Source organism: Gobio gobio (genome assembly GCF_949357685.1).
Source record: "Gobio gobio genome assembly, chromosome: 9".
NCBI lineage: Eukaryota > Metazoa > Chordata > Actinopteri > Cypriniformes > Gobionidae > Gobio > Gobio gobio.
In genome coordinates, this window is record NC_137115.1 from 42,872,739 (window position 1) to 42,898,829 (window position 26,091).

Sequence of the window (26,091 nt, forward strand, 5' to 3'; positions counted from 1 at the left end):
TTTGAACAATTCTGAGACAAAATCTTACCATGTGCACATGTCATGGGCTTCACAGGAACATGACCTTGAATGGGGTCCTGCAAATGATTAAACTTGTCAGTGGAATTGCCCAATTTAAAATCAGGATATGGTGTCACCGGAGGACATGGTTTTCAATGACAAAATGTATCAAGTTCCTACACTTTTAGAAATATATGGATGGATAAAAAATATTATTGTAATTTACTAAAATGCACTTGTAAAATTATGCCTTGAGGTATTTATTAACATTTTTATGCTTTTCTTTTTACTTTATTTGTATATATTGTTAGAATTTATAATTATAGAATGTATATGTATCTATAATTTATTGAACCATGCTTGAGATAGTAACACCATAGGACAATTTTGAGATTTGGCTCAAAAATAAAAATCTAAAGACAAAGCCGTTTTTATATGAATAGGTCCATGTAAGACAAAGAAATGTTTAACCACTTACTGCATTTTAAATGATGAAAATGCCATGTCAACAACACATATACAATAAAAAAAGCTTAATTCATACAGTTCTACAGTAGCCTAGTAACAATAACTCTAGGATGGTATTTTTGCATAAACTATGGTTACAACATTCAACAGACTCTTATCTGCAATCAGAGCAATGACATATCAGCAACGTCGTCGTCTGCTGATGACGTGCGCGGGGTTTTCCGGGTGCGACGGCTTGAGATGTTAGGCTAGCAGGCTAACCGAGAGTAACGTCAAAACACAGTTACTACAGCGCTGTTGACAAACGTCAAGAGGCAGCGAGTGGAAAGCTAACATGAAAGGGGTAAATGATTCGTTTTACAAATAGTGGTTTTGAAAGTGAAGTCGCCGTGGTCAACATAGATTGATATAGCTGAAAATAAAATGTCAACAACGCGGCCTCTCCTCGGGATGAAGCGAATCACCGAGGTAAGCTGCATTGAGCCGCCGGGAGGCAGGCAGTCCCCGACCGCCATTAGAACGCAGTCAGAGCCGCTCACCGTAGACGAGTTCACGGTACACGAGGACAAGCAAGCCGAGCTCAGATGCAGCAAACCGAAGGTCGAACAAGTTTTCCAAGTGACATTCACGATTATTGGGCTCTTGGATCACACTGGAGCCCACGGAAGTAAGACTTCCAGACAGATCTGGCTCCAGCTGAAGGGGAAAAAGGAGGATGTGTTTAAAGCGAAGGTAAATTAAGTGAAGATGTTTATAGTATACTTTTTTGCTGCTTGTTTGTATGTCTTTTTTTGACTGTCAAAAGGGAAATTGATTATCTTAAACTTGTTTTGAGGCAAAGTTGCAACGGAATAGCTGGAGGAAGCTGATGGCAGACTGAACTCAGCTGCGTCTGACAACAACATGTTGGTTTTTATTTTAAATTTAAACCACGACTAATGGTATCTCTTGTGTGCCCCCTTAAATATTATTTGTCTATATTGAACCTACTTAAATAATGTTAATTTTCAGACAACTTGGCATGTAAATAAAGTTATACAACAGTTCAAAGAGGACTGATATTCAGTCTATTAAGTTCAGTCTTTTAGTCTTTACATTGCTTGGTGAGACGCAATGCTTGATTCTTTGGCTTTACTGAATCCATTTTTCCTTTGCGGAGATGATAAACCATGACTAGTTGGCCAGTTTTTGTCTGAAACATAATTTAATTGATATTATTGACTTTATAGCTCTGATGTATAAAAGTAATATCACATTCACAATCATGAAGTATCATTGATTGAACATCAGCAAGACTGTGATTCATACCTGTGAATCACACGGGCCAAATCCCAGCTGTGTTGATTCAACAGCACCATTGTAAGTGAAAATGCTTGAATAACTCATCACAGTTGTACTTGATTATGTAATTTGGATTTAACTGTCGCCAAACCACATAGATCCAAAATGACCAATGCAAATGGATCAGTGTATTTCATAATGTCTTAGCAGACAGAAAACTATTTAATAAGCTTTCACATACATTTATAGATGATCCAATCCTGTAAAATTTTCACACAGATTTTTCCCGTTAATGTAGTGTCAAAAAAAAAAGAGTTAGCAAGACAGCAACGAAAGACGTGTTTTTCACTGAGCCCATGTGGCGTCATCACCTAGTTCTGACATGCCATTGTTTGCAATTCTAGTCCGATCTAACAAGGAAATTATAACCACCAGTGCCAGTAAACCTGGAATATCCTTATTGTAAAGCCATGAAACGGAAACCACTCAGTGGATTTGTGTTTCACCACCATGTCCACTTCCTCTTTGTATAAACATTTTGATTTATATGTAATACTTTTTCTCAGGTGTAAATATAATAACAGCCGACCACAAAACTTAAATCACATTCACATGCAAAAAAGCTCTTGTCTCCACATATCAGTGACTTTTGAATATCTCTTCCTGTTTGAATTAAAACCCGGTATCTGCTTCTCATCCAAACTGTGTCATGAATGTTCTCATGGGTCTTTGACAGATCTGTTTGCTTAGTCAGGACAAGATGGGAGGCCCCCAGTGTATTTCACTTTCGGTTTTAGTTACTACTAAGTGTAGTGGCTTTTAACCTAGTGTCATTACTGGTACTGTAAGATGAGTATTTCTTTTACCGTAACTTGCTCACTCAGATCAAAGAAACAAAAAGTTCAGCAGAGATGTGGCAGAATGGTCCACCCCAAGGGGTTCCTGTGTTGTTGTTTTTTCTTCTTTCAACTTATGCTCTTCAACTGGTAGTTATATGCTACACAGGCCCACTTACTTCCCACTTACTGAAAGCCACACAATCATGTCAATATGATGACTATTAAGTTAAGAAATACCAAAGAAGCCCAGATATACTCATTATTTGAACCACATTAGTGCCTTAATATAGCACTTTTAGGGCTGCATGATTTGGGGAAATATCTGATTGCATTTTTTTTCAGATAAAAATTGCACTTATTTGTGATTTATATATCAAATGACTTTAAAGTAGTAGTAATAATAATACTAAAAATCAATATATGAAAAACAGTTACTATGGCTATTCAGTGTTTCCCCTAGGTTTACAGCTTTTTTTGGGGGGGGGGGGGGTGTTACGGATACATGGTGTTGCCATAGACAATAAATTAATTAATTTGGTAAATAAATATAAACAACATTTATTTATACATCACACAACTATTTACAACACAACAGAGGTTGGCTTTGCTTGAGTTGTTGCTCTGGATTTTGTTGCTTTTAAGAAAAAAAAACTAATTTTTGCCTTTTTAGGTTCGTCACCTTCTCCATTGCATTTTTACATTTTTACCATTAAAGTTACTACACGCAAATCCGTGTCTTTTTTTTGTTGTTGTTTTTTTGGGGGGGAATATATTTCAGGGCTCAATGCTAAGGATTTTTTTTCGGGGGTTCAAATTTTTACTTGCCCTGTCAGAATTTTCACTGACCCCACCACAAAAAAAAACGACAAATAAAATAAAATAGGCCTAGTATTGTTTTTGAGCCATATAAGCTTAATAAATAAGGTTATGACTCTAAAAACTAATATCCTAACTCATATATTTTTTTTATATTGTTAAAGACCATCAGTAATAAAATAAGAACAAATAATCAAATTATGAGCAAATGCACAAATAAATACAGCAGAACAAACATATACAAATTAAATAAACTGTTATTTTCATGTAGGTCTAAACTAGATTGTCAGGTACAAAAATAGTAATCAAATGTAAAATATCACTGCATAGTCTGCATAAAATGATATGCCACTGCATATAAATACAGATTAACCCTTATTAAAAGTTATTCAGTCAAGAGCAGTGAGTGATTTTTTTTTTTTTGTCTTTTGATATCTCAATATTTATATAGCCAATGACGATATTTTCCGGCTTTCCATGTGTGTTCAAGGTTATACGGTAGGGGGCACTGTAGCGCATTTCCTGCACGAGAACAGAACATAGTTGCCAAGTCCGCGTATAACACGCGACTTTGGGCTTCTTTTTTTGCAAGTCGCGTTAAGAAATCACGAGTCGCGGGTTGCGGTTTTTTGGGCTTATTTAAAAAATGTGGTTGCTTGTTAGGAAAATATAATAAGCAACTTCGTTTCTTTACATTTATGGTCGCTGTTTTGTCCAATACATTGACTGACACTGTCTTCTCACAGCTAATAGGCATTCAGTGCAACGATACAAGTGCTGTAATAATCCGTCCTCAAATATCCCGCTTCCTTCTCCCCTTCATTGAAGAAAAATTCAATGCAATTTGCAATTTGATGATTTTTGTAAAATCACATCTGTTTTTGCTTTTCACACTCTGAGAGGTTTCAGTTTCATATGTTGCTCATTTATTGATAAAAAAAATAATTAATTAAATAATATAATAATATTGGGCTTGTTTTGGGCTTGTTTTTGAAGCTGCGGTTGCTTATTTGTCTCGCGAGAGTTGGCAACACTGGAACAGAATCTCCTGATCAAAACAGCCGAAGAAGAAGGAACGTGCGCTATCATAAGCAGATGCATTATGTAAAATAACGCGATCATCACCATTAAACAGCATATAAATCACAACTGCCTAATGTTATTGAATGAAATGTCAACCCAGGACGAGTTATAGGACTGTCAAGCTTTGGGGTGTTGATGGACTCGATCTACAACATCTGTTTTGTTCATCGTTCGGACGTAACGTTAGTCTTTTACAAAAACGTGATTTTTTTCAGCTTTATGCTCAAAATGTTGCTTTTTCATGAAACTTGCAACATTCAAGTGTTGATTAAAAAAATAATATATGAAGCTGGAATAAAACAGTGGGTCTGTTCTTTCTTTTGATATATTGCATGTTTAGATATTCTGTGGACCATTAAAACTTGTGAAAATAAGCATAAATGCTGGCGGTGACTGGCAAATTTCATGTTTACGTTCATTTAAAAGACCTAACCGACTATGTTTACGATGATACTAAACAAGACAGTCATTTTGATATAATTTTGTGTGAATATTCGCGCGCTGTGAGACGCGTGGCCGTGCGTGTGTGTGTGTGTGTTGTTGCCCTTCGCGAGTATCAAACTGAGAGACACTTTCTCGTCTATGAGCGCTTGAATATTTAAATTGCCAAGGCTTAAAAATGCGCAAATGATCAGTTTCCGTGAAGATGCAGCTCTGGGAGTGTCTTTCACGCTGGCACTTATTGTCGACCGTTATGACAAATATTTTTTGTCATTCATTCAGGGGGGGCGGGGGGTCGTTTTGGGAGGGCGGGGCGCCCCCCCAAAACAATGGTAGGGGAAACACTGCTATTTCATTGAAAAATTAAAATTATGAACTTATTTTACAATTCAACAGTACTAATATTTGTCTTAATCTCTTATTTTTCTAACGTTAAACCATTTAACTTTTATTGGTGGAAAACCACAGGAGGAAAGTTTCACGTTTGTTGGCAAGGTTTATAGGTGCATATCATTAAAAATATGCTGAAATAATTGGCAGGTAATGTGTGCAGTATCACCGCACTTGAGAGATGGAGATCGCGTGAAGCAGCACTGAAAACACTATATATATATATATATATATATATATATATATATATATATATATATATATATATATATATATATATATATATATATATATATATATATATATATATATATATATATATATATATATATATATATATATATATATATATATATATATATATATATATATATATATATATATATATATATATATATATATATATATATATATATATATATATATATATATATATTTTTTTTTTTTTTTTTTTTTAAGCCTTTGAGATTTGATAATCACACTAAAATTTATAATAATATTTTAGCATTATTCACATATGCTCAGTTTTGGCACGTTGTGGTATGCAAAACAGTAGATCTGTGTTTTAGCCAGTAACAGTCTAAATTTGGGTGCAGTGTCATGCTTGGATATGTATTCACACTTTCTTCAATATGATAATCATGGTTGGGTTGGGTAACCTTTTTTCAGTACTTTAGGGATACATCAATAACTCTAAAGAACTGTAAGTCATTTATAGAAATGTCATTAACATTATGCCAGAGCTGCCTTGCTCTCTGTCTGCCATTGTCTGTAATATAAAACCAGTAAAAAGTAGGCTACTAGCTACTTAATTAATTGAATTCATAAAAACAACCATATTTTTTTTTTCTTTTTAATTCAATTTCTATGAAAAGATTTCCCACAAATTCTGTGTTGTGTGTTTTCTGGTAATCAAATGAAGCCATAAAACATTGTTATCTTTTAACTTAATTAAACAAACTTTTTTTGTCAAACAAAGTGCTGCTCAACTGAGCTTTATACTGTTAAAATTAAAACATGAAAGATCATTTTTTATTTATTACTTAAAAAATAAAGTTTTGATAATTTATTACTATTATATTATATTAGTGTTAGTATTAGTATTACACTGAGACGCATCTAAATTCTACTGTACAACAGTAATATATTTGTCAAGTTAAACCAAACTTTTATTTTGACGGGTTGCCGTGAATACCTTTGAGTTTCTGTGTGTTTATGACATGACGGTAGTTTTTCTCAAATGAAACTGTAAAATGCTGATGAAGTGACTCTCAGAGCACCTCTGGATATGACGGTCATGGATTCATGACCTCGTGTGTGTGTGTGAGGTAAATTAAGCTGCGTCAGCGCCATTCATTCACATTAATTCGTATTTATATAGTCTTTTTGCTGTTTAATATTCACAGACACTAGTCTATATCACCAGATGTGTTCTCAGGTACCGAAATTTGGTACCGATTGATTAAATGTGAATCTGTACTCGGTAATCTGACGTAACCAAACCCTAATGATAATGGACATGTGGAATCTCCCTAGAATGATGATGTAGTTCTTGGTCATTTGGTCCCTCAAGGCAAATCATATGTGCATACTGGTTTAAAGTAAAGAAACCAGTTTGACTGGTTTTGCTTCTGAGAGTATTAATTCTAGAGCATTATGCTTGTGTTATGTCACCCTACTGCTTGTAGAAGTGAAGTTTGAATCTTTTGCAATGTATGTGTTGTAATCCTGTTTTGCTGGGATTGTTTTGCAGGAGTATGTGAAAGGCCTGTGTGACCCAGAACTTCAAAAAGAAGAATGGTACCCAGTGGACATGCACTGCATTTTCGCTGGGGCTCGTGGACTCTTTTTGGACCGGCTGCTTAGAGACACAAGTGCAGAGGTCCAAGTTCTGGAGCCGGGCCGTCTGAAGTTGAGCGGGTCCGCGGAGGCCGTTGTCATGGCTCAAAGTCGCGTTCAACAGTTTGTTGCACTCTTTCAGGAGAAGCGAAGCTTGCCAGCTGACAGGGAACCCTTGGTTAAACGCAATTTTAAGACTTTTGTGGAGGACAGGGCTGATAAATATGCCATGGAGCTGCTGTTGCTGCCCAGTGCCCTCAAAGAGGAACTTTTGGGCTTGGCTCAAAGCCCCACGCAGCCTATAGTTATCATAGACCTTGAGCAGGACCGCTCTCAGACCAACACACCCGTAACTGATCTCTCCAACCGTATCCTGGACGCCACTTTTGAGGACAAAACCTTAGGTCCTGTGACCACTCCTGACATTATGCCTGGTCTCAACGGACGTTGCAACAAGCGGCGGTCCTCAGAAAGCGAGCAGAGGGACACTAAGCGGCAATACTCGCTGGAAAGGAGAGAAGAGGAGCAGTGGGAAGAACGGCAGCGAGAACCGAGCCAAAATTGTGCTGTTATGCCTGCAAAGGGGACACTGGCTGCTAGTGAAGCGTCAAATGAAAGTGAGGCGGTGAGTCCTGAGACTAACCTACGCTGTCTTGTAAACTTCTTCCGAACCATGGGCTACCAGCAGGAGGTGGTGGAACGGGTGGTACGGGAGACGGGGCAGACGGAGGACACATTTTTACTGCTGGAACGAATTGTGGAGGAGACCCAGAAGACCCAGAGCACACAAGGAGCCCAGAGCACCTCTTGCACATCCAACATAAACATAAACATAAACGCCTCCTCTACATTGACTTCCACCAGGCTCAAAGAGAAGGAACGGGTGCAGATGCGAGCTCTCGCAGAGATCAAGTGCAATGAAAACATTAGACCTCCTAGTACTAATGGCATTGGTCAGAAGAACCAGACAAGCTGCATACCAATGGCCTCGGCCACTCTTAAAAGAAACAATGGTGCACAGAACGACATATGTGAAGTGATCATCATCGATGACGATGATAACAACGACTTCACAGAGATAGAGAGGAAGCCCAGAATGGCTGCACTTGATTTGAAGTCAGAGTCCCGGTTTGATTACTTACCCCGCGGTAGCTCTCAAACAATGGTTCCTGTGCGGATGGAAAGTGTGACCAATCTCCGCAGCTCCTCTCAAGGCCCTCCTATCCGGACCACCGACACACGACCAGGTTGCTCTTACCAGACGCTCCCTGGAAGGGCACCTTTACCTCGCCCTGAGGCGCACAGCACCTCTAAACCTGCACCTCTCACCGGCATGTCTCGTTTTCAGCAGTCCCTGAGAACCCCCTACCGACTAGTCCTACAGAACGAACCCGGCTGCCCAGATCTGCGACACATCATCATCGATGGCAGCAATGTGGCAATGGCGTAAGTCTTTATCAAATTTTATAATTTCAATTTTTTGATGTAGGTCAGTGGTATTCAAATGGCGGACGCAGTCCGGTTCCAGACACTGATTTGGTTCCATCCGCACTGTGGGACATAATTACACCATTTTAACGTTTCTAAAAGTAAGCAGTAGAGCCCGACCGATAAAGGATTTTTAAGGCCGATACCGATACAAATATTTGGTGATTTAAAAATCTGATATTCCGATATATCGGGCGATATTATTTATATATATATATATATATATATATATATATATATATATATAACAGAAATGCGTAAAAGAACTTTCCCTTACATTTCCCTTACAGTTATTTGTAGTTATTCATGAATCTCTAAAATAATATGATAATGCAGTTTAAAAATAAACTTGTTTGTTTTATTGTCACAACAGAACAGAGGAACATACAAATATATTCAAATTCTGATAAATAAAATTTACTAAAAATACAAACTTAAGATGTGAAACTTAAAGTCATTTGGATGAAAACACCATAACAAAAACAAAACAAAAAATCAAATATACCAGTATTAATAGACGTGGTAAGCTTCATAAATATAACTTTGGGAAAGACTGGAAGTTCAGTTAAGTTCTGATAAATAACAACAGCAAAATATATAGTATATAAGCCATTATGTGACTCGTTAATACTGCAACGCACTTTCGTTCACTCGTGTGCCTAACTTACAATGTAGGGACTGGAACTACAAATATACTTATATAAATACTGTAATCATTACTTTATTTAGGCAGAAAAGTTTGTTGTGATTCCCAAGCGCATTAATGTTAGCGGTCTTTCACTAATAGCCATGGCATTAGCTAGCTTTGTGGTTAGCTAAAGTCTATGATGAGACATAATTTAGAAATGGACAACGTCATACTGCTAAATATTGTAAAACATACCTTTTCAAGATAAGGGGCAGGGGAGAGATGATACGTCTCATGCTGTCAAACTGTCACGCTATAACTTACTAGCTAATTCCGTTTCCCTCTTGGCTTAACGTTACATGTAACAGCAAAACTGGACTTGGCAGTCACGAATTTTGTCATGCTTATTTGAGTTAAGAGAACTGATGGGGTTGTTCTTTTAAATGTTATTCAAGCAATGTACATGTCTCGTGCCAGCTTACAATGCACTTCACGGATGATCTCATTTGTGTTGTGAAATGTGAATGTTCACGACCGGCAGCATGACTCATCTGGATCAGCCAGAGCCAGCACTTTGTAGAGTGCCATCTGGTGGACAAACTATGAAACGCCAACACTCATAATGTGGTTGAGCGGTGTTTCGTCCGTTTTTTTTATTTTTTTGTATATATATTCATTTATCGGCCATCATAAATGCCGATACCGATAGTTTGGAAAATGCCTAATATCGGCCCGCCGATATATCGGTCGGGCTCTAGTAAGCAGCGCATCAAGACAACAGATGTTCACACCACAAGCGTTCAGGGTTGTTTACGACTGATCTTTCGGCGCTACATACTCCAAACGCGGCTTATTCAAGCCCTTTCCGCTTTGTGTTGCTTCTCCCTCCTGCTAAAGCACCACATTAAGAGTTGCAGCAAAAAACTTACTTTTGCAAAAACACTGCAGAAAACGATGCAGCAAATACAATTATTTTTTATCTGACATACAGATGACTCTGACCGTTTAACTAAGTCAGGTTTGTGACAAGTTAATGTGTGGCGCCTTTTAGATGTTTTTTTCCCCCCATACATTTAGCATTATTAATCAGCATATTAAAAGCATTTCATAACAAACAATGGAAAATGATTTTGAGATGGCTAGGGAAGAAAAAAAACTTTGAAATTACTAGTTAACTTTTTGTGCTCATGATGAGAGTTTTGATTATAAGAGTGAGTATGTTGTTTGTTTTTAGTAGTTTATTACGTTGAGCAAAATATAAAGATGATCCATACTTTTCTTAAGAGGTAAACGCTGCACCACTATTATGTTTTCTCAGTCCCAAGGCCTTCTATGTGCCATGCATGTAGGTGTCTAAATGTGTAAAATAATAATAATAATAGCCTGATAAAAAATGTATATCCAGTTGGAAGAAATAAATATTGATAAAAATTCATAGACATAACTGCTTTGGGTCTCAAGGCCCAAGATTCTCATCTTTGATGAGTATTTTGAGCATTTAGGATTTTTCCTTTTTATAAAGTACTACGGCTGCCTTGATGGAAATGTACAACTGTTCCAAAAAATTGTTGTCCGGACCTCCTCTGGAAAGGAAATATAGAGACCGTACCTCTTGGAACTTTATTGAATACCCCTGATGTAGGTGAAAGAATATTTCAACCAATAATAATTCTGTGTGCGTTTAAGCAGGGCTCGACATTAACGCTTGTCCGGGACAAGTGGAATTTTACTTGCCCAACCGGACAAGTAGCCTGATTAAAAGTAAATTACACAAAAAAAAATATCTAGGGAATCACCAAAATGCAAGAATGATTCTGCATTCGTTTAGTGTAAGTGGTGATTCGATAGTGGATAATAATATATAATAGGCGTGATAAACGAGAAAAAATTAAATGATTCTGTACGCAATTGTATAGTCCTTCAACCAATCAGACCACAAGAGGCGTGATCAACGCGGCAACGACCCAACGCTTCTCTATCCGTCATCGTGTTAAACCCGCCAATAGCGCCAGGTGGATAAGCCAGTCTGTGATTGCTTCCCGCAAAAGTGTAACAGAAGCAGTAGAAATGAATGTACAGGTTTCCAGACTGAGTTGCAGGGCGAAATCAAATCGCCGGCAGATCTGGCTGGGTCTACCCAGTCTAATCCATTGTAGGAGTTAGCGTTAAAAATTTACTGAGTTACTGTCAATCTCGAAAAATTACCAAAAAGCACCATAAATATAGCCTAAGCAATTTTTATGTGCTATATTCCCTGTCTTCTGAAAGCACACACGTTTAATTGAGGGAAAGACCTGTTCTTTGTACAGTGCTATTGTATGCCTTGTTGAAGACTTGGAATACAGCATTGTATGGACAACTTTTGGTGCTTTTTTTTTTTTTTTTTTTTTTTTGGAACTTGACAGATCCCGGTCACTGCTGCTTTCATTGTTTGGAAAGGAACAGTGTGAACATTCTTTAAAATTTATCCTGTTGTGTTCCTTGGGAGAATGAAAATCATGAGAGTGAGTAAATGACAGAATCTAAGGTGACCTTACTTAACTTAAGACTTACTCAAACTACATGATGCATTCAGTATTTCAAGTTCAGCATAGGGATGGGTCGCGATTTTCGAATATTCGATTAGTTATTTAATTATAGAATATCGAATAGTATGTGCGATTATCGTCCAAAAAAAATCCCCATGTTGTCGGTGCTGATGTGGTGCTGACGCGTTCATGTAACCAGAGGCGCTACCAATAACGCTCCTAAAAGCTGCCAGTCCGCTCTCAGGGTGTTTTATACTGGACACGTTTGCTGCGGTCCGAGTCTGATTGTTCCCTCCGCCTCCGCAGTGTTGGTCTGGTTTCACACTCAACTTGAACCCTGGTGCGCTTGCGTTCATCTTACGTCATCACAGACGTGCACGGGAGTGATAGAAAACAGAACGCGGGTCAATATGGGCTTTTTTCAATTAATTTGGTGCTATTATGTGCAGCTGAGTAAACGACACTTGGGTTTACCGTATGTGTGTCGCTTGAATGCGGCTTTGCTGCTTGCAAACAGACTCTTTTGAGGAGACGGTGAATTGCCATTAATTTGCTGCCCTGATTGCAACCTATGCGCGAATACACTGCAGGCTCGCTCTCGCGATCGTATCCATGGTAAATCATCAACACTATCATCTCTTACGTGTATGTTATTGAACTAATGACATTGTAATCGGCTAAAACGCATGAGCTGGTTACTTTCTTCCAGAACAAGTGCGCACCCGTTTGCACATTCACGTGAATCGTGGCACAGCTCCGAGAGCAACCGAACTCCGGTTGTGTGTTCTCGGGTTTCGGTACCTCAGTGCACACCAAGCTCTGTAGGTAAGCTTTCACATTAGCAATTTTTCATGCTAACCGTGCCCCATTCCGAACAAAAATGCCAGAGTTAAAGCTACACTATGTAACTTTTCCGTCCACTAGAGGTTGCCTGTTCAAAACAAAGGCGTAGTTTGATGACGCCACGTTTGAGCGCAGAATCTCGGGACATGTGGTCTTCACCTCACAGCCGGTGGGAAACAGTCAGGATAGGACTCGGGCAGAAATCATGTTCATGGATGCGATTATTAACATTACTGTAGTCTGAAGCAGAGCAGGAGCGAGTGTTGTGGAGCTGAGCAAGGCCGCAGGAGCGATTGAAGAGCGGGACTGTTATTATGGCATAGTCGCTGGCGGGACTTTTATTATGACACGGTTGCCGGCGGCACTTCCTCTTCTCCAGTGCTGAGTGTGAGGTAACGCAGCTCTGTTTATCGTATTAGATATATCTGAGTGTGTTGAAAAGGAAGTTATGACGTTCGCTCGGCGGCTGCTATGACACTTGTTCACAATGCAGTGAGAGTAAAGTGTTTCACTGAATAAAACCGGAGACCGAGGGTGACGCAGATATGACGCAATCGACAGGCGACTCCCTCACACGCATAGCTCACACGTCCCGGCTCCTTGGTTAAAATAGCAATTTTCTCACGATTTACAAATAGTTGAAAACATTTGGGATATTCTAAGTACTCAACTGAACAAAATATATAACACTGGCCTAGTGGTTTCTGGATGTTTTACTGCAAAAATCCTACATATTTCACCTTTAAAACGCCCCGAGACAACAGAAGAATAACACATCGTCTCACGCGCACGCTGTAGACTTGTGGCATTTATCAGGTAACTTGTGGCGATGTCACATTACAGTCATATGTTTCAGCATGTTACAATAAATATATGGCTTGAGTTGATATAGCCTATTCCCTAATGAATTAAACAGTTTGTTATCCTACAGATTGAGAGCGTGAATGGTCTCTCTCCCTCTCTCTCTGTTTATACGCGTGTAGCCTTTACATGCGTCCATGCGGGGGAGGAGTTGCGATTTTCGAATAAAAATCGAATAATTCCCAGCGATCGTCGAATATAATTTTTGCTTGAAATGCCCATCCCTATTAGGGCTGTGCAATTAATCGAATTTCGATTTCGATTTCGATTTTGCCTCCCAACGATCACCAAAATAGTACAATCGAGAAAAAACGATTATTTTGCCTTGCGTTCTGAATGAAACGCGCATGCGCTCATCCGCCCCTCCCGAATTAAGCCACAATCTCTCTCACCCAGTTCGTGAGTCTCGTGTGCATATCATCCGCTGGAATTTAAAAACTCGGCGCGAGTAAAGATGGCAGAAGGAGGGCAGTTACAGCAGCGTTTGGTGAGCAAAAAAGGCAAAACCAACTCCGTTGTCTGGGAACAGTTTGGCTTCGAGGAATCAGACGACGATCAAAAACATGCTAAGATTTGCTACATGGCAGTGGCTGCAACGCAAGGGAACACCGCGAATTTGTTTAACCACTTGAAAATTAAACAGAGTGACCTATGACAATCAAATAAAGAAACAAAAACTGACGAGAGCAGGGGTGCCGTGTAAACGTCCTTTTTTCCCCTCATATTTTTCAAATAATTCTCTCTTTGTAAACTTTGTTCAATGCATGCGAGTGCTGCCGTATGTTTGAATATGACCAGTCGTTTTCACCGTCGTCACCCGGGTTTAGTGCCAGAAGACGCGAATGAGAAGCCGCGCGCGCTGTGAGGAAATGTATCTGTATCTGATAATGTATCATCCGAGAGCGCGCACACGTCTCTCAGCGCGCAAATATTGAGTTCTCTTTCAAGTCTTGCTCTTGAACAGACAAACTCACACAAAACGTATGTCAACATGTCCATCTTGATGAGTATCCTAGCAGACATAGTCTGTATATGCCTTAAGTGAACTTTATACAGTCGAAAAAGACGACGCATATCCGATCCGGATTGAATAGCTTTTGTAAGTTTAATAGGATTCATCTTTAATTTATGCACTCAAATATGCAATGTTATTTTACACTTGAGACATTTCTGTACCTGAAAACTAATGTTAGACGTACCTGAAAAGCATATCTAGCCGAACCATATTGTTTATCTTATTTATTTTAATAGTTCAAAAAGTACAACAAATGTTACAATTTCAATTGAATTGTTGAAAGGTGTATTTTTAATAAATACAACACATTCCCAAAGTCATGTGAAATAATCGTGTTACATAATCGTGATTTCAAAATTGACCAAAATAATCGTGATTATGATTTTTTCCATAATCGAGCAGCCCTAATCCCTATGAAACCATTTTAAAGAACAGATGTAATTGCTATTTTTGGAGACAATTTGAGGGAGTGTGAGAAAATGTTGTGTTGTTGAATGTGTGAGTAGCCATAAAGGTTAAAGTAAGTCACTTCCAGTAAGGTCTGTGAGTGTTTATGAACTCTAGTCTGTAAATGTTTGTGTTTGACAACCTAAAACCAGGTGCAACCCCCTTGTTTCCTTTCTGTCTTTCTCACCCACACCCCCTTCCTCCCTCCCACCTAAACGGCAACCTCTTAGTGGGTCTCTCCCATTGTCAGCCCCTTATTTTGCCCTTTAAGTGGCTTACCGGAGGTGACTGTGCTTCTTTGAAATACTAGTGTGGAAACTGAGGTGTTATACAGGGGTGAAGAGAGGAAAAATCTCTTTTTAGACCCTACTGGTGAAGTCTAACTGAGGATAGAAATCGTGGGATAAGGTGTTAGGTGGGAGTTTTTATAACTCGAGACCTATACTTTACAAAAGATGTGGGCATATACTAGAAAGATGTGAAACATGCATTGGAGTATTATTGTGTTTTGAAGAAATGTTCCCACTCAAGTCATAGCAAGAAACAAAAGGTGTATGTGTAACTAATTACGGCATATTATCCATGCAGAGCACAGAACAGTCACTCTATCACATGTTCAGCCAGTCTTGAAGACGACAGCTCACACAGGGTTTCTCATGGCTGATTTGTATGCTTGCATGATATTTGAGATCTGAATCCTCAGGTGAAGTCTTGTTGCTATAGCAGCCCAAATATGCAGTTACCAAGAACCGCTGCCACAGCAGGTCAGGAAGGATCTCAATATCTTGCAGTTGAAGATGAACCGTCGTTGTGAAGGAGAGGTCAAAGGTCATGGGCTGAAACTGGTGCAACGTATTTACAGTTCCTGATATTGCTGTAATGATGTTGCTCTGCTTTGGCATGTATCCAGGATTTTGTTATAGTTTCATTTCTCACATCTCTGTTTTCTCAGGTGGTATGGTTGTTTTGGGAGGAAATGTTCCTCACACCTATGTAGAGTAGGGATGTGCAAGACTATTCGACTAGTCGATTAAACGATGCTGCTGCTAGTTGACTTGGAAAAACTGGTCGTTTACTTTTTTGCACATTTAAAGTTATGCTAAAGGGTTACTTCAGCGATTTAGCATTAAGCTTTGTATCATTAGAAACCCGGTAGTATATTCGAATGATCGTGCTTCCCCCCTCATATCCCCCTGAGACGAGAGATTTATATATTTTATGTCTGGAAAAAAGCCTCATCATATTTGATGTAGCACTGAATCATTCATTCAAGAGATTCATTCAAACTACTAACTAACACACTAAATGCACTTAGTCAGGCAATGCTGATGTTGTTAACATTAACAATTTGAGAACAAAGTATAACAATAGTAATAATATGCACAGTTTGATGTGATGTGCGCTAAGCGATCGTTAGATTTATCCACCGTTGGTTAGGGATGTGACTAGACACTTATCTCGCAAGAACGAAACGAGACGCGACAAGATTTTTACATAGTATTTTTAAGAAACCTCAATGATGAAATGCATGACTAGAAAAATAGTTTGCAGGTGCATTTGAAATGTTTTAACACATCATCTTGTAATGAATGTCATTTCAGTTCTACTTTCTGAGTATGAATTATCATATGCATTATAAGACAAGGACTGTAAAGGTTTTGCCAAAAACTCAACTGACTGGCTTCTTTCCTGTATGATTGTCTCTTCAGACCTTAGAACTGCACATGAGCTTCTTTTGACCTCCTAACTGAACTCCTCTCCTTCCCACAAATTGATCAGATATTAAGTGCAAACAATAACCATAATCAAAGTACTCAATATTCAAAGTGCAAATGGAAACAATTTTTCTTCAAGCATGATACAGAGCTAAAAGATGGTTACAACAAGCTTTTATATTGGGAGATACAAGTGCCTCAGGGAGCCGCTTTCAAACAGCGGTAACGTATTGAAATCGCGCTTGAATGCGCGCTCCAGTTTATTTTTCACTTTGGCGATTGTGCATACTCTGTGAATCGGGAGCGGTGGTGCTGAACGCACATTTTAAAATTTAAGTCTGATGCTTCTGCTGCACAACGAATCCTCCGCCATGGTCCAGTCCACTAACATGTAACACACACTCGTACACATGCTCAATGCGAGAGCTTCACTAACACGTAACACACACTCATAACATACGCTCAATGTCTTCTCATCACGTGATCAGTGGCAGTGCTGCGCACTAGGTAAACTCGAACAGCTCATGTTGGATGAGCTGATGGAATTGAAGCGACTGTTATCCACTTGAAATAAATAGTTTTTATTTCTATGAAAAGCAGTGGAGACGTAATGTAAACATAGCGTTGGCATATTCCATCCTAACTTCGCCCTCACACTCCGTCATGACCAGGACAATATGGCACGAGACAGCTTTTCACCTCAACGAGAAATCTCGTTACAGTTTAGTCTCGCGAGATCTCGTGGCACGGTAGTTGGTACCACGATTTATTGTAATGCCTTTTTTTCTCAGTAGGTCAGAACAAAAGTGGCAGACATGTTACTTGTTCAGATGACAAACCACACCCCTCTAGCCCCCCCCCCCCTTCTTTTGGTACGTTCTGCAGTCTATGCCAGTGTAAACACTGTGTCAGTCTGTACCTTACTGACACAATCTAGAGACGTTTCGGACAAAGGACTACCAATTGTTGGCGTCTCTTACCTGTGTTTTCAGCCAGGTCAGAGTCTACAGTCAGTGAGTGGATAAGATCTTCAAGGATGAGTAGAGGTGAACCACATGGGTTTTTTATTTGGTGTTTTTGTCAGAAATACAAGGGAGAAATGAAAGGTTTTTTTGCATATTAGCAATTTACATTTCCAGACTGGGAAAGTTATCTGACTCTTTACGTCAACGGTCGTTGATTTAGTAACATTTCCTGTTTAAAATAACTTTCTCTCGTAGAGGGAACTTCCCTGTGACCCCTCTTTGGTTCATTTGTGTGTCTGTGTGTACGCGGCTGCACATCTGTATGTGTGTGTGATTCTGTCAGCGTTCTGAATAGATGGAGATGTGCGTCTATTTTGCACCCTTTTGCGTCAGTTGCATCTTGCCGAGGTAAAAGGAAGTAAAAGGTTGACCACTGTTCTCGAATGCATTTACATATGAACTTATCTCTCTATCAGTGGTAGATGCATTGTGAAATTGAATGCAGAGCTGTTTCCTGATCGAGCAAATTGATATTCAAGAGGGAACTTTGGTCTTTGGTTATTTAATCAGCCTTCTAGGTGAATTTAGCATGTTTGAATGTGCTTGTACTACACTGGTTACTTGCTGCATTTGGGACTTATTGCATACTGCCTACTATTTAAAAATTCTGTATGCAGAATGCAATGATAAATCTTTCAAACATCAGTTACATTGTTTTCAAATTACCTCACTACATTGTGTTTAATTTAGCAACTGTCATCCATTTGTCATCTTAGTAATGTAATGTAGCATTTTAATTGCAATTCTGTCAAGTATGAATTTAGAATGAGATTAAAAACATAAGTTGTGATTGATATTTGTGGATGCACATCCATAAGTGAAGAGCAAAGTGGAAAGTGTTGCACTGTGGACTACATTTCGGCATAAGCAATAGGTCATCCAAATGTTCACACATTGTACAATATATGTGTAGATCCTGAATGCTGCTAATTTAATAGTATGCTATTCCAAACTTATCATGACATTTGCCCTCTCTATTTTCTCTCACCAGACATGGACTCCATCGGATCTTTTCTTGTCGTGGGATTGCCATCGCTGTAGAGGCCTTTTGGCGTAGAGGGCACAGAGAAATCACTGTCTTTGTTCCTCAGTGGAGACAGAAGAAAGACCCCAACATCACTGGTAGGAGCTCAGCTTTCTCCTTTCATTAGACCAGCAAAAGATCTGTTTTTATTCATTTACCATACATATGATTTTATCTCCACTCAAAAATTGGATGCATTGTCCTTATTATTACAGAACAACACTTTCTGATCCAGCTGGAGAACCTGCGGCTCCTTTCTTTTACCCCGTCTAGAGAAGTGTGTGGACAGAGAATTTCCTCCCATGATGACAGGTACAAGATCCAGCTGCTCCTCAACACATTATCAGACAAAATAGTATTTAGCTTGTGCATAGGCGTAATTTGCAGGTGGGACCCCACTACTTTTTCCCAGGGTTGATATCGTCCCCACCACTTTTTGAAACATCTTGCTGCACGGATGAACCTACCTAGTACAAACAAAACAATTTCCAGTTAACTAGCAGAGCATCATTTCGTTTGTATGTTAAATAAGAGGCGATTTGGCGCTCGTTGTTGCTGTCATCAGTAGCACAGATTTCTCTTGTGGCTCGCTTCACACGGACAAACTCTTTAATCTATTGCTTAACGCCGTTGTAGAGACTTTCTATTTGCTCCGGTGAAATCACAAAACAAAATGCACAAAAAACTGTTCCTGCTCTTGATATACAGTGGTGGCCAAAATTATTAGAACACTTGGCATCTGGGAGTCGTCTTATTTGGCCTGGATTTTTTTTCCAAGAGGACAATGACCCGAAACATTCTTCTAACTATTGCCAGAACTGCCTGCGATGGAAGGAATCTGCTGGAACATTGAAAATGATGGACTGGCCCCCTCAAAGTCCGGAGGGGGCCCCTCAATCCCATCGAGCACATTTGGGGCGAGTTGGAAAATAAACTGGACAGATCTATTATACATTCAAAGGAAAGCCTTTGGCTTCAGTTGCAGAAGGCATGGGATAACATTAGTGTTGAAGTTCTAAGAGTTAATATATTGACACTATGCCAGAGAGATGTGCTGCCAGAGAGATGTGCTGCTGTAATTGCTGCCTAAGGTGGACATACCAAATATTAAAGTTAAAAGTGGATAAAAACAGTACGACTCACTTCATTAGAGCAACCATTTGCATGTTTCATGAACATTATGAAATGAAATCATGTTTTGGAGGCAAAAGAGGTCAATATGTTCAGATCTGTCAGGTGTTCTAATCATTTTGGCCACCACTGTACAACCACTGATGATATTCGGTTTTAATGAGAAAAAAAAATGAGGACAGATTAGAACCGAGAACCTCTGACACGATTAGCAAAGGACCATTAGGGAACTTGACCACTAGGCTATTAGGAAATACAAGCAAAGTTTGCGAATCTATGCTTTTATTCACGTGAAAAATCTTGGCACTAACGAAATACTGTTTAAATGCAAGAATTAAAGGGTTAGTTCACCCAAAAACCTCCGTTCATCTTCGGAACAGAAATTAAGATATTTTAGTTGAAATCTGATGGCTCTCAACAATGGTTCCATCATGAAGCTTCCCTTGATGGTTCACTCTCAAGACCCTTAAAAGGTACTAAAGACGTCGTTACAAAGTCCATCTCACTACAGTGGTTCTACAATAACTTTATAAATCGGCGAGAATAGTTTTTGTGCGCAAAACCCTAATTAACGACTTACATAGTGATGACGATTTCAAAACAAAAACTATTCTCGCCGATTTATAAAGTTATTTTAGAACCACTGTAGTGAGATGGACTTTGTAACGACGTCTTTAGTACCTTTTAAGGGTCTGAGAGTGAACCGTGCCATTGTGCCAATGGAGGCCTTTCAGAGCCATCAGATTTCAACTAAAATATCTTCATTCTGTTCCGAAGATGAACGGAGGTCTGACGGGTGTCGAACGACATGAGGGTAAGTGATTAATGACAGAATTTTCATTTTTGGGTGAACTAACCCTTTAAAGGTGCACTGTGTAAATTTTAGCAGCATCTAGTAGTGAGGTTGTGAATTGCAATTGCATCCGCTCACCCCTGCCTTTCGAAGCACATAGAGAAGCTACGGCTAACCGACACAGGACAAAGATGTTGTCGTCTGAGACAGCAGGGAGTAGCTAGCGCTCTATAGAGCCGTTTGTTCGTTTAGGGCTACTGTAGAAACATGGTGGTGCAAAATGGACTGTAAGGGGACTTGCGGTGTATGTAGATTGAAACGGCTCATTCTAAGGTAATAAAAACATAATGGTTCATTATATAAGGTCTTTATACACCGCTGAAAACATAGTTATGTATATTATATTGCATTTCTGTTAATATATCCTCATAAATACTAGCCTGACAAGCCAGACCCACATCAAGATCCGAGGGGCGGGATAAACGGTTGTCTTTCAAACTCCCTCTGCACACAATAGGATAGCGCTACAACCAACCAGAGAAACGAAGAAGGTGAAGCGGATCTAGTTGATAGATTAAACTTTTACCGTATTCGGTTGGCAAAACTCAGAAAACATCTTCCTTTCTTAAGAATGACTTCAGTGCCGTTCTTTGTGCTTTTCTCAAAGAAAAGCTTAACTCCAAGTCTTCCAGAGTCGTGGCCAAAGCCGATTCGAAAGACCGCTGTTCGCCAGCTTCTTTGTTTGTAAGTAGCACGTGGAACTGCCGCAACTCTGCCGTCATTATGTTAAGACACTATACACGATGTGATTGGCCTGACCAGAGTTTGGTTTTTCCCGCTCGCAAGCCAACGGAGAGTTGCTAGACGACCCTGGCTGCAAATTACATTTGCTGCTGCTAGGGTGCGTCTAGATTTCTAGGCTACATAAATACTACACACTGCACCTTTTAAACATGAGTTCTATATCGATAAATGAAACCCAATGAACTATTGAAATTGATTTCTGGACATCTTAATATAATTTTTTTCTGCAATTGTTTTTGTACATATTTTACATCTGATATAACATTGTATTAGGACTTTTTAAAACAAAGTTACGCCACTGAGCTTGTGGATTAGATTAATTTGCATATAGATGTTCAAAGATGTTTCAGGAAATCACACAAATGTACTCGGTCTGTAAAAAAAACTGTGTACACACAGTCACAGAAATAGTGATGGGACATCAAAAAGTGTATAGAAATAGCAAAAAATAAGTTAGTGTAAAAATATGTGCACTACATACCGGTATTGTCTCTTGTATCACAAGAGACAATACTTACAATACTTACAATATTTACAGACAGACAGGTGTCATTTACACCGATTAGGCATAACATTATGACATGGTGAATAACACTGGTTATCTCATCATCACAGCACCTGTTAGTGGGTGGGGTATAGCAGGAAAAATGGGCAAGCATAAGGGTTTGAGCGAGTTTGACAAAGGGCCAAATTGTGATGGCTAGACGACTGGGTCAGACTGTGGTCCAAGGAAGGAACCGTGGTGAACCGGCGACAGGGTCATGGGTCGGCCAAGGCACATTGATGCATGTGGGGAGTGAAGGCTGGCCCATGTGGTCTGATCAAGCAGATGAGCTACTGTAGTATTTGTGTGTTTTGGCAGCAAAAGGAGGGGACCAACACAATATTAGTCATAATGTTACGCCTGATCGGTATATTTTCCTATTTTCTAGCACTGTTAAATGCCATTAATGTTTCTGGAAGCCTATATGAATAATAAAAACAGGTTTTGTATGCTCAATGTATGGTTATTTCAGGAGTAAGTGGGTAGGATTGGAAGACCTTTGTGCATACCCATACTTTCTATACAATTTATATAGGCTCCAGGTTCTTTCTCTTAGCCCTGCTTGATCTATGACCGTCTTCACAGGTTCCTGCTTCATCTGGCTGAGAAGACAGGAGGGGTCATTGTCACCAATGACAACCTGAGGGACTTTGTGAGCCAGTCAGAAGCATGGATGAGGATTATTCAGGAGAGGTAAGAAGATATTTACAACAAGATTTCTAGAAGACCATCTTTTCTTAGTTCCTAATGTTAATAACATGCATTACCGTTCCAAAATTTGGTGTCAGTATATACAGCTCTGGAAACATTGATAAATCAATGTTAAGTGGTCTCTTAATTTTTTCCAGAGCTGTATATTTAATTTTTTTTTTTTTTTTTTTTTTTTAAGAAATAATACTTTTATTCATAATGGACATATTAAATTGATCTAAACTCACAGTGAAAACATGTTTAAAAAAATTAAGTAGCATAATTGTCTTTAACATTGTTTAAAATAAGAAATTTTCCAACATATTAGAATGATTTCTGAAGGATCATGTGGAGTAATGATGCTGAAAATTCAGCTTTGCATCGCAGGAATAAATTACATTTCACAATAAACTTGTTTTTGCTGAGCATAACTTATTTTCTAAAACAAAAAAATCTCACCAATCCGAAACTTTTGAATGGTAGTGTACATGGATGCACCTTTAGTCTGCTCAGTTACTGTTTAGCTTGCTTAGATTTACAGCTCTCTTTATGGATTTTTCAGACTCTTGCAGTTCACCTTTGTAGAAGATCACTTTATGATCCCAGATGACCCACTTGGGAAGCATGGACCTCACCTAAACGAGTTTCTACTTAAAGACAATCGGTGAGTTTAAAAACACTCTAGTGGTTATCACACATTTGCTGTCTTGTCGTTAACGCCTCATAATTTTTCTGTCCTCTCACAGTGGTAGTCCCTTAATGCCCCCCCTGAGGACAGACCTTCGGGCAACCCCGTCAGTTTACGGCCCGGCAGCACAGACCACAGCACATCCCTCTTCCCCTTCCCACTGGCCACACTCCGGCCCTCCAGACTGGCACCTTCCTCGACCGTCCCCTTCTCCACCCCCGCAGCGATCACCCTCAGAAACCACAGAGCTCAAAAGAAAGCTGTACGACATTTTTCCTGACCAAAAGCAACGTATTGACCGTATCCTCAGTGACAACCCATACATGAGGGACCTGAATGCACTGTCGGGCCTCTTGCTGGGCTGACGCACACTTAAACACATTTACAGTTTTCACTTTTGTGCATGGAGGTCACAGGGCTTTTTTAAAATTATTATTAAGGAATACCATGATGGAAAAGCACTGCTACAGGCTTTTTTTTCAAGGTTTGTTCGAGGGACTCTGTTCCGTCAACTAATTTAGATAAAGATATGACCGCAAGCACAATAAACCTAAGTTATAAATCGTATAAGCGCGAGCTTTAAATATACGAGAATGTACAGTCAGTGCATAAATTTGATGTAAATATTCATGAAGAATTTTCTTCCTGTAATTATCTATTCAGAAATCTCTAATCTAAAAGGTGTTCGGGCTACACAGTTGTTTTGAACTGGCTCTGCTAAAATTACTGCTGAAGGACAAATGTTGATTTGCTTTTTTTGATATGATTGTGCTTTCTGTATCTTCTGTTTTGTAAATATTGACATTATTGAGCCAAATGAGTACTAGTTTCCAGTCACTCAAAGTGCCCTACTGAAGTGCCCTATCATCTGCTTACAGGATAGAATTGCTCATTTCCTGTTCACTAATTTTAGTTTCTGTTAACTTCGGAGATGGTGACAAAGTGGTATATTGTTTGTAGGAATCCCTGGAGACCCCCTGTATGACCCAGGAGACTGTGAAACAGTTAAGTGGCTAAAAAAAAAAAAAGTTTCCAGATTGCTCAGTGGCCTGACATGCCCCTTTCTCTGCCTGTTGTGCAAGTCACCGTCTTGTAGCAAACATGAAACCAGAGCCATCACCGATTTAAACCTTTGTCCCAGTTACGAACAACAGAGGGCGCTGTGGGATTACCAGCTCTTACAAACCTCATTATGTAATGAAGACTGAGGGCAAGAACAAAATGCAATGCACAGTTGAAAAACATCGTTTTCTTTTGACCATCTTATTTCCACTGAAGTGAAAATATAGTTCAGTATTTTCACTCGTTGTTAAAACATCACTGAAATATGTTTTGTGAATTGGTTTTCAATTTTGGGAATGAAAATGCAGACGTTAAAACCACGGAAGCGTCACAGACTCGGCAGGCACTGTGGGTATCTCACAGTATGGCTGCTGAATACCTTTTTTGCTTTTTCTGGAAGGCAGTGTTAATAAAGGCCAATTATATGTTTATCAAGACGTCTATAGTCTGTCTTTTTGCATATTAAAGTATTAAATATTTTAGCATGAGCATTTCAAATGGGTATTTAAAACACTTTTGGATTGCTTAGGTTTTTCTGCATAATATCCTCTATGACGGTAGGGGGCGACATCAGAGTTTTTAAAGACTGAGCTTATACAAATGCATAGCAGTCAGTCCTTGCGAAACATGTACAGTATGAACAGTGACGCTATCAAATGCCTTTGCCTTTACACGGGTAATATATCTTAAACCAACATTTTTGAATATACTCCAAATACCCCATTTAAAGTACAGACACGGTTACTTTCAAAACAGATGAATGACAGCAGCAAGTCTTAGGAAGCTAGTTTTTGGCAGCGTTACAATAGGGGTGTCCCTGTCCTTCCTTTGTGACCTTACATGCGTCTCAGGTTCTTTAAGGTTGCACAAGATGAGCAAACTGAAACCTACCTCGTTATGCAAATCTTGACGCCTTTAAGTGAATTTGACTGGTCAATTACAGGCTGTTACAGTGTTTGGGAAAGAATGTTTCTTTTTGTAAAAGACACCGAAAAAGTTGTGAAAGCATCAGTGCTATGCAGATGCTTTCTATCTGCATCTATTTGAATGGTTCTTATGTCTGTCATAAGTTTTAAGCATACAAAGATTAGCCACTGTTTAGTAATGAGTGAAAAGTGTTTTGAAGAAAATGGGGGCTCGATTAGGGAAGCCTCGACAGCAATTCCCAGACCTAAACCGTTCTGTTTACCATCTGTTCCCACTCTGTCCCTTTTTCAGCTGAACATAGCGAGAAAAAACTTTAATTGTGCAGTCATGGGTGGGTGGTTTAAATACCATCAACATTCCAGAAAAGCTCCGCATTCTCGGGAACACAGAATTTCTCTTCCCCAATATTGCTTGCTTCCCTATACCTACTAATATTTCCACCGTCTCCGTTAATCTTTAGTTGGACTGTGTGCTTACATAACTTGTCAAAGTAATCCCCACCAGCCCTCCCCCACTGTCCTGAACCCACTGGTTTAAGATAAACCAGCAACGATGGGAGCAGCGTCTGCTGGGATTACCAGTGAGGAAGTTATATAGCCCTTTAATCTTTAACCGTAAACATGCCAGATCTGTATTCCACATAAAAGAAACGATTGACTGAACAGAAGATCAGAAGAGATCAGCTAGTCATTCATAAGTCGCACAAGTATGCATGGAAACA

The 26,091-nt window shown here is 39.2% G+C and overlaps 1 protein-coding gene across 1 annotated transcript; it reads left to right on the plus strand.

Annotated features, from left to right (window-relative positions):
- The first annotated feature begins 635 nt into the window (after nucleotides 1-635).
- On the plus strand, nucleotides 636-24,880 carry n4bp1 (nedd4 binding protein 1). The gene is made up of 7 exons (XM_079825389.1): nucleotides 636-1,200; nucleotides 7,072-8,603; nucleotides 18,699-18,829; nucleotides 18,947-19,043; nucleotides 22,589-22,696; nucleotides 23,256-23,357; nucleotides 23,440-24,880. The coding sequence occupies exons 1-7, from the start codon at nucleotides 892-894 to the stop codon at nucleotides 23,744-23,746; spliced, it is 2,586 nt and encodes an 861-aa protein (XP_079681515.1). The 5' UTR covers nucleotides 636-891; the 3' UTR covers nucleotides 23,747-24,880.
- The last annotated feature ends 1,211 nt before the right edge of the window (nucleotides 24,881-26,091 follow it).